Source organism: Orbicella faveolata, unplaced genomic scaffold (genome assembly GCF_042242905.1).
Source record: "Orbicella faveolata isolate gen_17 unplaced genomic scaffold, um_ofav_v1 contig_14, whole genome shotgun sequence".
Lineage (NCBI taxonomy): Eukaryota > Metazoa > Cnidaria > Anthozoa > Scleractinia > Merulinidae > Orbicella > Orbicella faveolata.
The window spans coordinates 812,611-829,315 of record NW_028301541.1 but is presented as its reverse complement, the minus strand read 5'-3'; the positions used below and the strand labels follow the sequence as shown (position 1 = coordinate 829,315).

The 16,705-nt window shown below is 39.8% G+C and overlaps 1 protein-coding gene across 1 annotated transcript; it reads left to right on the top strand.

Moving 5' to 3' along the window:
• The first annotated feature begins 7 nt into the window (after positions 1 to 7).
• LOC110062745 (ferric reductase 1-like) lies at positions 8 to 16,416 on the top strand. Its single transcript, XM_089286118.1, has 18 exons — positions 8 to 145; positions 2,395 to 2,677; positions 5,172 to 5,209; positions 5,493 to 5,590; positions 6,891 to 6,993; positions 8,583 to 8,780; positions 9,066 to 9,161; positions 9,292 to 9,350; positions 10,527 to 10,606; positions 10,677 to 10,796; positions 11,509 to 11,612; positions 11,988 to 12,074; positions 12,461 to 12,558; positions 12,764 to 12,822; positions 13,156 to 13,335; positions 14,828 to 14,862; positions 15,531 to 15,665; positions 15,946 to 16,416. Exons 1-17 carry the CDS (start codon positions 128 to 130, stop codon positions 15,651 to 15,653), a joined length of 1,779 nt encoding a protein of 592 aa, XP_089142244.1. The 5' UTR covers positions 8 to 127; the 3' UTR covers positions 15,654 to 15,665; positions 15,946 to 16,416.
• Positions 16,417 to 16,705: the final 289 nt, after the last annotated feature.

Genomic DNA, 16,705 nt, shown 5'->3' with positions numbered 1-16,705 from the left:
AAACGGTGACACAGGAATATGTTTATATCCTGCTGCGCATCAAGAACTCCGGCATTTGGGTTAAGGGCAGTCGTTCACGAAGCTTACGTTTCTCGTCCTTAGATAAAGCATCAGGTGGAAATCAACCATGACGTTCTTGTTACAGGTAATTTAAAGAAACTGAAGGTCTTTGGGAATTACATTTCTAAGTCTTATTTACAACAAGCATAATATCGATTAAATCACGGCTGTATTCTCGAGTTGCGGAAAAGAGCATATGGCCAAGGTAGGCCGCAGCGATATGTTAACACACAAAGCGTATCAGCTTTAACTGCAATAGTGATTACAGAACTGAGGAGAGGGGATGTTTTTCACACACTTAAATTGCTGGTTTCTTTCAAATGTTTTCGTAAGTCTAGGAATATCGACATTTGCTGTAATGTTTTGTATAATGTTTGAGTGTAGTTAGCACTCATCTTTAGCATGTCAGCCCATCGATGACATAATAAGTGCCTGGCGGTTTGTGTCCTAGTTTGTCCCGTTGCATGCGTTTAGAAGTAAAGATCGAACTTCGATCAACTGATCGATAATTCTAATCTGTTTATAACAAGGACCAGTAATTTTATTTGGATGTTGCTGAATATTAACAATACGCTGGTATTTAAATTTTTGAATGTATAAAAAATTAAAAAGAAAAAAAAAAACTTCCTGATGATCTAGGCCTTCAGCACTTCAGGAACACTTCGATTCATCATCGGCTTCTTTTGAATTGGTATTGCTATGTTACTGGTAAAAGCGATCGCCATGTGTTAAAGTTAATAATTCATATGCAACATCCATCGATATATGCAGAAAGTATTCCCTGTGAAACTGAATATCGTTAGTTGTTTTTCAAGAAGATTCGTGAAGGTCGATTGGGGCCGACAATGTTGCGAGGTTCTGGCGCTGTTTCTGATAATCAGAGGACTTTGGTAAATCAAAATTATGCTTCAAAATTATACAAGCAGAACATTTGTACCATCTGTTGACATTTTGAACCAAAGCAAGCTTGTCAATAGTAGCCTCTTCCCTTTTGATTATTTTGAATAACATATCAATGTAACGCAATGGGTGAGTTCGTGACAGCGGATATTGATCGCATCAGGAGCATAAAAATCATTTATTCCGCTGTCGCTGTCGCTATGGCGGTTAATTTAACTTTGTCGTCTCAGTTCAACCTTGGCGGACGTTGAGTACTCAGACGTTTCGTAACCAAGTTAGACGATTCGTACTCCGTCAATTTGGACTAAGTTGTGTACCAAGTTAGTTTGTTTTATCCCTGGGCTGGGTACGAAACGTCCTGATACCCTGGATACCGAAGGGGCTGATACCGATAGCTTAATAAAGGGAAATGGAACCCGTCAAATTCAGAGTACACTCTTTTTTTGTAAGAACGTCTAATTATGGAGCTGAGGCTGAACGTTCTTATATTTTTTTCGCTTTTTGAGGCTGAAAAAGTACTTAAGATGTTCTTAAATTAACATGACTTTGATGGTGTGGAAGTTATTTTGGAACAATAGAACACTTTTTCCGTGTTTACATAGCCTCATCTAAACACGAGGAGGGTTCGGAGAATTCGAGACAGTTATGCAAACCCGAGACGTAGTCGAGGGTTTGCATAACTTTCGAGAATTCTCCCAATCCCGGAAAAAGTGCTCTATTGCTTTTATAAAATAATTCTCAAAAATACGCGCGAATCTGAAACGTCACAACCGTGTTTACATACTCTCATCCAAACACACCTATCGACCAATGAGAGCGCGCGAAGTAGCTCAGTTATTTTGTAATTATAAAACCATTGTTACTAGTAATGTTATACAAAACATGCCCGTAATTTACATTTTTTTTGGTGCCTTTATTTTATGTTTGCTAAATAAAAATGTTCTTAATCGACTCCCAGCCTGAGGAATGTTCTTAATACGTTCTTAAAATTTTGGTTAATCTCAACCTCAACGCTCTTAGAAAAAAGGTTCTTATATTCGTAGTCAGGGAAAGACCTACGGTGTTTTGTGGACGGTGAAGTCCAGAGAAGCGAACTTCGCGCTTCTGGTTTCCCTCTCTCCCCCCGCTAACACCTGCCACGCAGGCTAAGCAATGACAAACTCGCGCATGGATACAGGAATTTTATTAGGCGCCTCCCTCGTCCGTTCCTGGGAAAAACTTATCGTTACAGTATGGAGATCGTCAGGGAGAATTTTGAATGTTGACTTCATGTAGGCTAAATCTAGAGAGGATGAGTGATAAGAGAGTGTTGTCTTCTCTCTCATCCCCTATCGTGCCCCACTGGACACCTAAGGCCATTAATGTAGGCCATAGTCGCAAGGTAATCCCGGTTTCCCAAATCCCAAAATGGTCTTCCTTGTTCGTTTATTTCAGGTCTCACTTGTTCTGGTTGTGAAGTTTTCCGGAATATGGGCGTATTCCAGTGGTCCTCCGTCGAGCACGTGCGAGGACATGGTTCCTCGTCACACGAATAACAAAGCGCAGACTGGAGAGTCACCGTTCAAGATCAGCGTGTCCAACAGTTCATACACTGCTGGAGAAAATCTCAAAGTGAACATCTCCGGAACAAATACGTTTAAAGGATTTATTTTGCAAGCTCGTAGAACTGACGGTTCACTCGCGTCGCCAGTAGGAGAATTCGTCGAAATCCCGAGTGGTACGTATTCTTATTTGTTTCAGTTCTGACTACCTTAACACGAGACATTCAGTGTAAATAGTTTATTGAGGATGCGTCGGTCAGTCACCTGATATAGATACATTCAATCTTAAAACATAGTCTGTGTCCTTGCAAATTACAACGATGGGTTCTAACAATTAGAACCTTTGCGATATATTTTAATTGTGTTGGGTACTGCTATGCTACATATTTTAAAGATTTAAATTGTTTTGCCTCCATACATTCACTCCTATTTTAACCTTTGTAGAGCGGCAACACCCACCCAAGCACGTCCCTAACTACCTAAATGACCTCTCCACAACGACCAGTTAATCAAACGACTGACAAACAGTTTATACAAAACACTATGCTATATTGTAAAAGGTCGCAAAACTTGATTCGTACCGCACGTCGTCGTTGTCTGTTTCTGGTTGGTTTCTGTTTTATTGATATATTTTGATTGTGTTGGGTACTGCTTTGCAACAATGAGCATGTTTTAAAGATAAAAATGTTTGTGCCTTCGGAAGAAAAAAAAACAAAACATATTACATCCCTACTTCTCCATAGCGGCCTTCTATCGAGAACTGCCACTTTTCTCTGTCCTCAAGATCAAGTTCTAACATAAACGAAAAAAAGAAAAACCCTTAAAGGTATTTAAAAGATAAATTATCTCTTTAAAACGAGTATCGAAGAGAAAAAATCTCCGAATCTCCCGCGGGTGTTGAACCCACGACCTTGCACTCGCACGTTGTGCAAATGCGTTACCCCTGGTCAAGGGGGACTCTGGTTGTGAGTAAAGCAATTTTTTAGGTTCATATGTGTCTGTAGTTGCTATTGGTGGTCCAGTTTAGCCCCGGCAATTGTGCTGCAACAATATTACAGTCAAACCTCCACTAACGGCCCCAACTTTATGGCAGCACAAAAAATCGTTTTTTCTTTTATGTTACAAAATTTAAGTAAGTCACAAAGAAAAGTATTAAAAATCTCAAAAAGCGAACCTTTACGAGCTAAAATCTCGCATTTTATTTTGGCAGGAATACATCCAATTTATAGGGTATGCAGACCTGACGGATTTTCGTGAAATTTTCGCCAGAACATTCTAGGGATAATGACAAACGAAATTGTGTCGGGAAATTGGGATATTTAGCATATCTTTCCCGAGGCGTCAATTTACACAACACGTCTTGCATATTTTTAGCTACTCCAACTTTAGATGCTGATATCTAGACAACCAGTCAGAATATCCAAAAAGCCCGACAAACTTGTGTTGATCGAGGCCTTGTGAATAAGACTGTGCAGCCATTTTGCTCGTGTGACGGCATCCGATAGGCGATAAATTCAGTAGAGGAACCCCGGGGGGGGGGGTACTTTGGGCATTTCTGGGTGGGGATGTGCCGCTCGGATACTGGAACCCTTAGCCTATACCAGAGCTAGTTCAGCTGAATTTTGCTACCCTATACTAGAGTAAACTCCCCAAATTCCCCCATCTATTGACACTGTTGAGGCTGATTTGCGTAAATTTAAACTTGCCGATTTGATTTTTTTTATATTTTTGAGTGGCAATTTTTTTTACTAGTCAGTTTTGTGAAAAATTATACCCTATTCTAGACCCAAACGCTCTGATTTATATACCCTATCGTAGAGTAAACTGCTTGAAAACCATACCCTTCACAGCGGCACAGACCTATATAGCCCATATATGGCAGTGCCCCCTCCGGGAGAGGAACCCTCGATCGTTTCACGCCTTACCGGCTGCTGACACGTCCTAAAAGAAAAATTTGCCCAAATTGTATTTTTATCGTAAACGACATTTATTAAGCTTTCTGCTGATATATAGTTTGTTGGGGTTTTATGGAAACTGGCGTACGTACAAATTTTTTCGTGAAGGACACCCGCGAAGGTGGGAAGTAACCTTTCATTACCACCCTTACGATGTGCCCAAGAAATATGTGGGAACGTATTCCTCATCTAGAGACCGCGAGGAAAGGGTACAAAATCAATAACGTAGAACATTTATAATTATACATACAAGCTGTAATAACAAAAGCTTTTAATAATAATAAAAAAAGAGGACGAACACGAAAACTGACTAACCTAGAATGACGTAAATCTCCCTCCAGACGCCTAAATGGTCCCTAGACGTCCATGACACCCCGCGAGCCTCTCCTTTGTGCCATCAGAATAATAATATTTCTGACTAATTCGTCCCTCAATCGTCAGAAATTACGTTTTTCAACGAGCGTGACAAACGTAGAACGTAACATATCACGCTTGCATTTGTAGCAATGAAGGTTTTGTTCTACATTCTTTATCTCGGAGGTCTCGCTATTCTGACGTCGTAACTAAACGTATCAGAATTTCTTGACCTGCGTAGGGCTCTCTCTTTTTAAATAAGTAAACTTGAGAGCTCTTGGAAAAAAAATTTCTATACACAGGAATCCGAACTCTGGCTACATGATAATAACTGAAGTCTTTATCTTCCTACTTTTGACAGGCGCTAAACATTTGCATTGCCGTGGTGGAGATCCGAAGGTAATAATTAAGGATCAGTCATTAGCCCGTAGGCAAGCTCTCTTAGCATCTCTTAGAGTAGAGCTTACTTCACTCCTTACTGTACAAAACAAAGCAAATTGTGAACAGTTGGAAAACCTCGCAGGAGTGGTCACTGAGTCCTTCGACTTCTCACCAAAAAGGGCTAACGCTTGCTTGCATGCTAACCTCTCTGGCATTTGGTGTTAAAATTGCACATTGTCTGAACGTTTATGAGCACAATTAACAGAATTTAGCTTAATTTTTTTCTACCTTTCTTGTTTAGAACACAGTGACTCATAATAATCCTGGCAAAACTGAGTGGAACTCCCGCCAGTTCACATGGATGGCTCCCGCAAAGAGTGCTGGAAACATTACTTTTATGTAAGAAGGCACAAGCTGTAAAAGTTACTTGTTTATATTGAAGGCACGGTGGCCTCATGGTTAGTGTGCTCGTCTGGGGGTCGAGCGGTCCGGGTTCGAGGTCTGGCCGGGAACATTGCGTTGTGTTCGTGGACAATACACTTTTGCTCTCACCGTGCCTCTCTCCACCGAGATGTATACAGCTGTTTCGGCAAGGGTTGTTCCGCAAAAGTGTAAAAGCGCACGCGACAATGCCGATTGGTAAAATGGGTAGTAAGAGTTTGGCGTTGCTTGATTGAGGTTCACGGTGTTGAGCGAGAAGGAAGGAAAAATTATGAATACACGGGTTTCTGCTTTTTCCTTCTACATGCTGAAACACCTTGAGCTTCGATCGAGCCACAGCAGTAAACCACCATTACCCATAATAATGATCGACATTGTCGCGTAAGCTTCTCCTTGTTTGTAAGACGACCTTTCTCGAAACAGCTGTAAACGGGTAACGGCAAACGTAATGCTGGGAGTAACCCCGTGATGGACTAGCATCCCAACCAGTGGGGAGTAGAAATACTCTTAGTTGCTTCGTGCTACAGAAATCAGAATAAGCTCTTGCCTGATGGAGCACTAGCTAGGCCTGTGTGTAAACTTAACCAAATTACGAAGGCACCAATAATATACTAAAAGGGATATGTGGCATGCCTATTCCACTTTTGCGGTGTAGAAAACAGCCCGTCTAGATTTTTCACTTTTTGCGGCGAAGGACTTATAAAACAGCTTCGCAACGAAAATTCTGATCAACACTTAATTTCTCTTTGTAAGACCGACATCGCATATGACAGCGATCGATCGAAAGAATGTCATCCCAGAAGGAGAAAAATCATTTTTGTCCGTAGAGGTCTGGTAACTTTTTTCTGCTAGCTGAATACGCTGAACTTCTTCTCTGAAACGAACCCGATTCGAAGTCAGACGGGCCTCACGGTGGAGCAAATCGTCCACTTCAAACAAAAACATTTAGTATCGCTTGGCAATTCTAAACTCGGAAATTCTATTATAATTTCAGACTGCCGGGTACCTTAAAGTTTTGTATCGAATTGACTTCAGTTATCGAATCGACTTTAGATGTGTTTCGAATCGACTCGACTTGTAATGAAACGACTTTGTATCCGAGCGACCGGACACCATTAAGTTCTAATGACTTGAGCATTTCATACAGAGTTAACCCAAAGCAATGCTGAGCAATGAACTGCTGCATCGGAAAAAGTCTACGATCTGCAGTCGTCGCTGACTTTTGCTAACGATTGATTTGTTTCACGTCAATTTACAGAGCTACCATCGTTCATAACTACGCCACATTTTGGACCAAAATTGCCTCATCTGTAGTTGCTGGGCCACCAGCAGAGGAGGTGGATTCAACTGAGAGCTTTCAGGTGAGCCTATCCAAGTGAGATCCGAGCGGCTGTCTCGTGAGAATATCCTCGTCGCTGACCAATTGGCCAACGAGACTCGAGGCCGTCAAACGCAACATCGAGCACCGGTCACGGACGGCGTTCGTCGCTTTAAAGTTTTACGAGATTGAACCGAAAATAATCACTGAAGACTGTGAGAAAAGTTAAAAAAGAGGATTGGTAAACTTAATTACAAATTAGATCGAGTTTTAAACTTCCAGCAAGCTCAGTTTTGAATTACAGTCAAACCTGTATTAGACGGACATCTTCGGAACCCTTGCTAGTGTCCACTTAATGCCGGGTGTCCGCTGAAAACAGATTCCCTCAGAGTTCGTCTTAAAAGGGTCATATCAATATCGGTCAGTATTAAAAGACCTTGAAAGGGACAAATAGCATTCTCGTGAACGATCGATAACTCTGAAATACCGTATTTCCATAAACAATGATATGTACATGAGGTAAAGCGATTTAAGCATGCAGTAACAGTATGTGTATTGATCGAATCATGTGAAGGTTCACAAAATAAAACAAGAACAAAAGTTCTGTAAAAACAAAACCGAATAACAAAAATATTGCATTTCTGTGACAGCTCAGTTTGTTGGCAAACTTAAATGACCCATCTACTATAACGTTGACCAAAAAAAAAACCATGCCTTCTTTTTGCAGTGTCCATTTGATAAAGGTTTCTAACAATAGAAATGACCATAAAAGTCAAGTTTAAGGTGTCTGCATCCGCTTAATAGAGGTGTCCGTTGAATACAGGTATTTTTTACAGTGAATGTGGGAAAAGAAAAATGGGACTTGTACTGCTGTCCGCTCAATGGACGGTGTCCGCTTAATATGGGGTCCGCTTAATACAGGTTTGACTGTATTTGTTTATTTAATATATACAGTGTTTATTTTTTCATTTGACGACACGAATTGAAGAGTCAGTTCCAGGAACTTAATTAAATGTGATTATTAGTAGTGGGTTTTCGTGATGGCGCAAACTAAAACTCTAGTCTAAATTTGTTAAGTATTTTTTATTTTGGTGCTTTTCCTTTAGTTTACACCTGTCCGTTTCGGTAACTGCTATTTTAAGGTCTGCTTCCATGGGGAAGCAGGGATGGCGCAGTGGTGAGAGCACTCGCCTCCCACCAATGTGGCCCGGGTTCGATTCCCGGACCCGACGCCATAAGTGGGTTGAGTTTGTGATGGTTCTCTTCTCTGCTTCGAGGGTTTTTCTCCGGGTTCTCCGGTTTTCCCCCCTCAGCAAAAACCAACATACAGCTGATTCCAGCTGGCTGTAAGCTGTGCTCCAAGGTCACACATGGACCGTATAGCGGCTGCCAGAGGCGCCAATGTATGCTTTCGGTTCGACCTTGTTGAGCTGCGTCGTTGCTGTACTTTGCGACGGCGATTAGCCGCGACAAAGAAGAAGAAGAAGAAGAAGAAGAAGAAGAAGATCAAAGATGATTGCATCGCAAAATGACTTATTCTTAATGACATTACAGATCGACAAGATTGGATGTGGCTGTGACACAGGTGCTGAGATTTTCGTTCTTATTGATCTTTGATTGTTATTGCTGCAGATAAACAAAGATGGATGCGGTAAAACAAAAAGTTGCTACTTTGAGCCCGAGAGCTGTACGTCCAGCGGTGACTGCCAGTATCTCGTGACCATGAAACCCGTGGGGGATGAGGATAGTGATGATGGCGAGGTAGAATTTGAGCTCAGCACTACAGGAGAGTGGGCGGCCATTGGTTTTAACAGCGAAAAGAATAAAATGGTAAGAAAGTGTATTCGGTTTGATATATACTGGTAATGCGAGAAAAGCTTACCTTTCCTGTGGCTCGTCATTCCGCAGGTTACTTCGTGACTGTAACATAGAGTGGCTTGTCCGCTGGAGTGGAATGATAGCAATCTATGACAGAACACCATTTCAATATTTTTCCAAATAGTCCTAACGATTTGGCAGAACCCACATAAGTTACACTCCTGGACACGAATGATGTGAAAATATACAATATTTGTCGACTGCAAAACTTGTTGTGTTTAATATTTTGCTCGTCAGCCTGGTACCGATGCTTTAATCTGCGCTGAGGTTGACGGGAACATCTCTGTGGACCACTACAAAGTGGAAGGTTACGGTCGTCCTGACAAGTCCCCTGTAAGTACAGATGTTTACACTTAGGAACTCGGTAAACGTTTACCCAAAGTAAACACATTATTTTTTAGGACAATCTTGGAGAGAAGCCTCGATATCATCAACTGATTCCGAAAATATCATTGAATTTTAGAGACCTGCGTCCTTAGTTGTAGACTTTCGCGAATCATCAGGTGGAGTTTTGAGCTGCCGGTAAGTCATGTGCCAAAAATAACCCAGCTAATATATAGATTTAGCCAAGCCTAAAAGCTGAACTCCTGATTACAAAAAGTTACCCCAGCTTAGACCTGCGATCCGATCGAAAACCTGTACCTGGGCAGCGGTCAACATAAAAAAACGAGACCTCGTTTAGCTCTTAAAATGAGCCCGCAATATGGTCACGTGATACTGGTCAGCGGATACCTTGATTTACATGGAAGCGCGTGCGGACGTACGTACCTACGTACAGACGGACGGACAATCACGTGACAACCAGAATTTTTTAGCTCGATGGGTTGAAGCAATGGGGCGCCCCTCCTGCTTCTTCGGCGTGAATGTAGAGAGAAGAAATGTAATTTGCTATTTAGTATTCTAGGGCTAAATGATTCATGGAAGCAGTAGTTTCTTTCAAACTGAGTTGTTTTCGTGGTCAAAAGTTGTGCATGTTATTGGAGGTTTGCACAAATGTTTGGAAAAATAGATTGACGTTCTACCGCCATGTGATCGTTAAAAGTAACCTGCAAAGTAAACTTGTATATTTGTGCGGTCTTACTCAAGAGTAAATCCCTAAATAAAATTGCGCGTTACTTTGGTAATAATACACATGAAAAAATTACTCGATTTTGATTGGCTAAGTCAGTGCAGTTCAAGTGTAACACCAGTGCAAAAAGTGTAACATCAGTGCAAAAAGTGTAACACTAGTGCAAATTACACATCGAAATTCTGGATTATGATTGACTGAAAGACAATAGGAACTTTTCTAAGAAAATGATATCACGTAAAATGATGACGAAAATCATGTGCTGGAACTTTGAAAAAAGTTTTCTCAAATGAGAAAAATGGCTTCAAGAAAGATCTTCCGGCACTTCCTCCGCGCGAATTTTTTCATGTTCATTTTAATAAGTAGTCAAACGGTTTTTCTCGTTCAATTTCGAGTTAATTTGCACTTGTGAGTTTTTCAAAAAGCTGAAATTACACTCGCCGAAGTGGCCCGTGCAATTTCAGCTTTTTGAAAAACTCACTCGTGCAAATTAATTCCAAATTGAACTAGAAACCGTATGATTACCTATATTAAAATAAGTTATTATACTTCACTTACTACATGTGGCTTTGGCTATCGTTGGAACTGGTTTAATGTCCTCTCGTTATTTATTTATTTTTAAATTAAAGTTTTCGGAGAAAGAAGAAAGATGGTAAAATGGCGGACCTGACGGAGTCGTGGCATCTTGTGTATGCAAGTGGTCCCATGGGTAAGTGACGTTGATTTTTATTAATCGCAACCATTCCTTATCTAACACTGTTCCTCTTGAAAATAAACAGATGGCGACGTCATCGGTAAACACTATACTACTCCAAAAACGAGTCCTGAGAAAGTCAAGGTGGTTGACATCGGAACGCTTGGTGCAGAAAAGGAGGGCCCTGAAATCATACAAACCCATGGTGAGACAACAGATCACAGGCTTGAAATATCATTTCTCCTTAATGATCTCTATACAATCCTTGTAATGCTGTTTATGAGAGCTTAATGGCGCATCAAGACAATATCTTCTTGTTCATGGTTTTATTTATTCTCGTCTTCTATTTACTTAAGAATCGCATAGCTCAGAGAATTCTCGCACCCTGATTAGTTACTCAGGCGAGGTATTCAACGTGGAATTGGGATTCTTGAAAGCAAGGCTTTGCGTGATATTGCACTGGAGCGACGACCACTTTCAGAAAACAACATTATTATGTCGTTACATTGGTATAAATCTTGTTTAAACTATTTGAAAATGAAGGTTTGCCAACCACGAACTTCAAATAAAGTTTTCTGATTGTAGCTGGATTTCTATTCGCTCGCTCCTGACAGTCTTGACCGTTGATTCAACGGGAATGGTTTTTCGTGGGTACGCGTTGAATATTGCAACATTCACACAGACGTTTCATTTTAAAAGAAGGCTTTACGATTCAAGGAAAATTCATAACCTGACTCGTGAATTCCATGTTAAATTTCACTTGAAAAACCGATATAGCACGATATCGGTTTTTCGCGTGAAATTTAACATGGAGTTCACGAGTCAGGTAATGAATTTTCCTATAGAATATGTTACCACTGTAAGGAGATTTAAGCGTTGATCAAGATCAAAAGGTGAAAGCTGCTTGTTCCTTGTAGGTTGTTTGATGGTGATCGCGTGGGTTGGTTTCGCGTCGATTGGAATTTTCATGGCTCGTTACATGAAGGTCGCATTTGGAGAGAAGGTTCTGTTGTGGTTCACGGTAAGATGCTGTTCTCCTCATGACAATGACGTCCGTAAAATAACGTTTTTAGGAGAAGGCCTACAAAGTGTAGAAGAACTTTGACCATAGTCTCCTTAGTTCGTCACGCAACGCTTCTCTTAAGTGGGGAGATGCGTTGTGTGACATTATGAGTAACGGACAGGAAGGAGACTATTTTGACCTTGAAATACTTCACATAATTATTCTACTGTGCTAACTACTTCGCTCGAAAAGTACGAGTGTAATTTCGTGTTCTGTACATTCCACTATGGACTGGTTTTTAACGACTCATTATTATCTTTTTAATAAGGAATAAAAAGGTTCTGCTTTAGCTCTATTTATACGAAGTTTATGGTCGATGTTGTTGTCTCGTAGTTTCACCGATCATTGATGATCCTGACTGTTCTGTTCACTATCATTTCCATTATCATAATATTTGTTCATGCTGGACGTTGGACCAAGGTAAGATGAAATCTTGAATTAGAGCGCCTTTCAAATATTATAGCAGTTTTCACTAGTGTCGAAATTAATTCGCGTGTTTTTTAGTTTTTCAATTACAGTGCTAAGCGATTGGCTTAAAAAACTCACGCTATCAATCGTCGTTCGCTTGCAATCGTTTACCCGTGCTGGGCTCGCGTCAGCTAAATGTATTTGATTGGTTCCCTTGATTATCTGTTCCCTTTGTGATTGGCTAAAAGGGTTTTTTGTTGCTCTTATTAGAGCACGTAACGTGATTATTTTTCGAACCATTTATAAAACGTAACTACATTGGTGTTAACTATCTGGAATCAACAGTCTTTTTTCAGTTCGGTAGTTTGTTTTAGTCTCTCTCTTTTTTAACTTAACAGGAGGCTGGTGCCCACCCAATCACTGGTATTATTGTACTGGTGTTAGCTGTCATTCAACCAATAATGGCATTCTTTAGACCCCACCCTGGAGAGGCCAAGTATGTTGACTGATAAACTTCTTCCGTCGCAATTTTCTTTACGGTTGGCTACCTGTGTAAATGTTTTTAAAACGAGCATGCGTAAGATGAACCTGGAAACTCTACTTGATGAGGGATGCCGTAGCTGCGATTTATGCAATAATTAATTAATTAGGCCTTTTAAATGTTTTTATTGTTGCTTACTGTTGTGATTCCTTTCCTGTAGCCGCTTCATTTTTAACTGGGCCCATCGTGGTGTTGGGCTGTCTTCGCTTATCTTGGCAGGTAAGACCTCTTTTGAATTTTTCTTCCTCTACCGAACTGATCTCTCTTTTTTTGTGAACTTTTTGTTTAAAAATTCTCTACAAGACAAGACTACATTGCGGATCATGAATCTGGAAGGCAATGAAAATTCTTTCGAATAGTAATTATGCACCAGTCAATTCCCACAGTGCCTATCCCCCTCAGGGCAGTAGCTGGGAATTCGCACACCTCTTAATCCCCGGGCTGGGCATTTAAAATTGTACTTTTGCCCTGGCACCTTGCATTTGCCTAGCCCTTGGAAAACCCCAGAATAATTGTAAACTATTGTGAAATCTCCGTTATTCAACTCAACAGTGGTGACTGTGTTTCTTGGTATTCGTCTTCCTGCCTCAAGCCTGGATGACTCAGCCCTGTACGCCATGATTGTCTACTGTGTTGGCGTGGCTGTTGTGATCGTGTTTGAGCTTTACCTTTCCCTCAAAAAGGAAAGAAGCGAAGCAAGTTTCAACCCGTCAGGAGGAGACAAAGATGGTGGTGAGTAAGGACTCAAGTCAGCGAGTGAATCACGAACTCGATCGACCTCCTGATATTGATGTAACATATCAAACACGAAAGATCGTGTGACCACATTTCCAAACACCGAGAAAAGGTTATGTTTGGTTATGTGGTCTAACACTGTCTTGATTGTTTGATATATCTTTTCAATTAAAATTAAAACTAAGGAGAAAACGGAGAAATAAAATCTTAAACATCTATGCTAATTAGAATCAGGCATCCAAACACCGTCTTGGTCACGATTTTCTTTGTTTAAACGTGGTAAATTATGAATGACTGTGAGAAAATTAGATAAACGAGTCTGAGGTATTTGTGAGTGAAAAGCTGAGGAGAACGGGGCGCAGTCGAGTTCATTATAATAGAAAACGAAACTGAGTATTCTAATTGTTTTGGTTGAAACGTTAGGACTGCATTTCAAACCTGCAATTTGCAATAATTTGGGGCCAAAATTAAAAGGAGCGTTTTCTCTTTCAAGTCAGCGCAACACGCGCACTATCGTGTTCTCTCAATGGAGTCAAATATGAGAGACTTAATCAGATTCATGATCTAGACTTTCCTACATAGGTTTGATTGTATTGAAATCAAATTGTTCTGGATGCTGCTGTTTTTGCTAAATTGTACAGAAAAGATCTTGTTGTCGTAAGACAGAATGGCGGTAATGAAGGCTTGAGAAAACTTTCGCTTAAACGAGGCTCGGAAAATACAATAATACAATGATCTTTATCGGCTCACAAACAAAATTCAATGGAAGATTGGGAGTGAATTTCGAGCTACTGAGGCAATCAATCATGGACAAGTCATTTTACCGTATGTTGGCTGGCTGCCTATAGAGCATCGTATAAGGTTCAAGATCTTAATCCTTACGTTTAAAGCAGTCCATGGCCTAGCACAAGAGTATCTATGTAACTTATTAACATGAAATCATCGACCAAGTACAGTTTCAGATCAAGCAAAGGTTTTCTAGGTGACAGATCTTTTGCGGCAGGTGCACCCTAATTATGGAATAAACTACCACTGAACATTAGAAAAACAGACAATTTTATAACTTTTAAATCTCTTTTAAAACATATTTATTCAAAGTGGCTTATGATATATAACTGACATTAATTACATATTTTACGATATTGGAACAATGTTTATAATGATGATATACATGTATAGAGAAAATCTTTTTAGGTTGTTTATTTTATTCTTCTGTTTTTCTAATTTATGTTATCACTGATTGTGATGCATTTTACTTTTTATTTCGATGTAAATATGATTAGAATTAGGATTTTGATTTTGATTTTAGTTTTTTATTTGTGAATAGTTTTATAGATAATTTTGTAAAGCGCATGTGAACATATCCACATGTTAACATGCGCTTTAAAGGTGTCATTATTATTATTATTATTATTATTATTTAGTGCAATCAATCCGTCAGTTAAAGCATGAAAATTTATGCATTGTTATATTTATTTTCCCTTCACAGGGGGTCATGTTGTCATTGAACCCGCTGGAGATCAGGTTTGAGGCTTACTCACTCATAAGTTCGTTTTCAGATCTCTCGCTCGGGCAAGGTTGCCCAAGAGATCTGGGTACGAGATTGGCTCATTAACATACATTAGTTTACCGTTATTTTCTGTAATCTATCAGTTTTACTTTCAAGTGGCGAGTATAGTTCGGAAAATTTTTGGTGAAGCAGCCAATTTTACTATCATGTGAAAATACTGTGAGAACTCGCGAGTAATCCGCGATTATTACGTCAGCTTGCTGCAGTGAGTAAAACAGAAAATTATGGGCTCCAAGACTGTTGTTACTTACTAAGTCCTCCTCCATCGCCCCGACTGTTTTAAACTTTTTCGAACCGACTTTTTCTTATAATAGTTAACACTCTTTTGATGGCATATGTTAGAGCCAAGTCTAGTGACTCTGACACCGAGTCAAGTGAACCCTTGACTCTGAAGATGACTTCCACTCAGGTTGTCGAAACGTAAGTCACCAACAACAGTTCTTTTCAGAACTACCATCACCTGGACGATCACACTATACGAACTACTGATACTCCTGGGTTCAAACCATTTTCTATTATACACACATTGGATTGCATCAGAAACATATATGCATCAGAAGGTGATATGCCTCCGATTGCGTATATTAGAGTTCGTATCTTTTAATACATCGTATATTTTCAGTTTTTGCTTGCACGTCAGCTGATGTTGGGGTTCTCAGTTGCTCTTGTATCTGGTGTTGTCATTGCTCTTGTGGTGCTGATAGCAATCGCTGATGGAGAAGGAGGCCATGAACACGAACATTGAATGCATCAACTTGTAAGTTACTAAGCACACGCTAACGTACCTTCAGGCTTGTATTTTAGGCTACAATTGTCCATATTTGTTGTTGAGCACCGAAGTCTGTTATTTACTCGCTGAATATGAACAATTTATCTTAGTCCTTGGATGGCCTTACTTGCCCAAAGGCATGACGAGGAGTGAGTGAGTGAGTGAGTCTCTACCTGACGTTTGGAAATAAATAGAATTCATTATTTGGCGTTACACTAGTTAAAGGTGCTTCTCTTATGATTTCTTTTTTTCTATTTTTTTTTTTCAGGTTGGCTGAATCTTGATTAGATTGATAATTATATAATGAAATTCCGAAATTAATCAACCCTGATCTGAGTTCTTAAAACTATTACCAGGTATTTAAATTTAGGTCCACTGAATGGGTACAGAAAACTACGTACCTGGCTGTAGTCATTGACCCACTTTGTAGATCTTGCTCTCAGGGAACGTTGTGATTCAAGTGTCAATTTTAGGACCTGTGGCCTTGTAATAAGAGCGCCTATCTTTTTCTTGCTTAGTCGTGGACAGTATTTTCAGTTCTCCTCTTGTTAAATAAGTCCTTTTCTGCGAGCAATAGGTACAACCATAGAAAGACATTCGATGATGAGTTACACTTGGTTGAATATATTATTTTGTGGATGTAACATGGATTTAACAAAGATATGATGTAGCAGTTTAAATGTATTTAATATACAACTGAACAACTTTATGATGATTAAAAGTTTTATTGTACTGTGAAGATTTGTTCCTTTTGTGAATCACATGGCCACGATAGTTGTACCTCAAAACAGCGTTCTGCAAGTCTTTTTGTTTACTCAAGCCACTGTTGTCTTCGGTCTGTGTTGGTGACGTTTGAAGCCGTCATTCATGTAAAGCAGGGATTCCAATCTTTTTTCAATATAAGTAAGCTTTGCAATTCAACACGTATCAAAAAGTTTAGTATTTGGTTCATTTCCGTAAAACTATACAAAGCGAGACGTAAATTCATAGAAATTTTTTGTTCCTTCCGCAAATTTAGTGTATGTTTA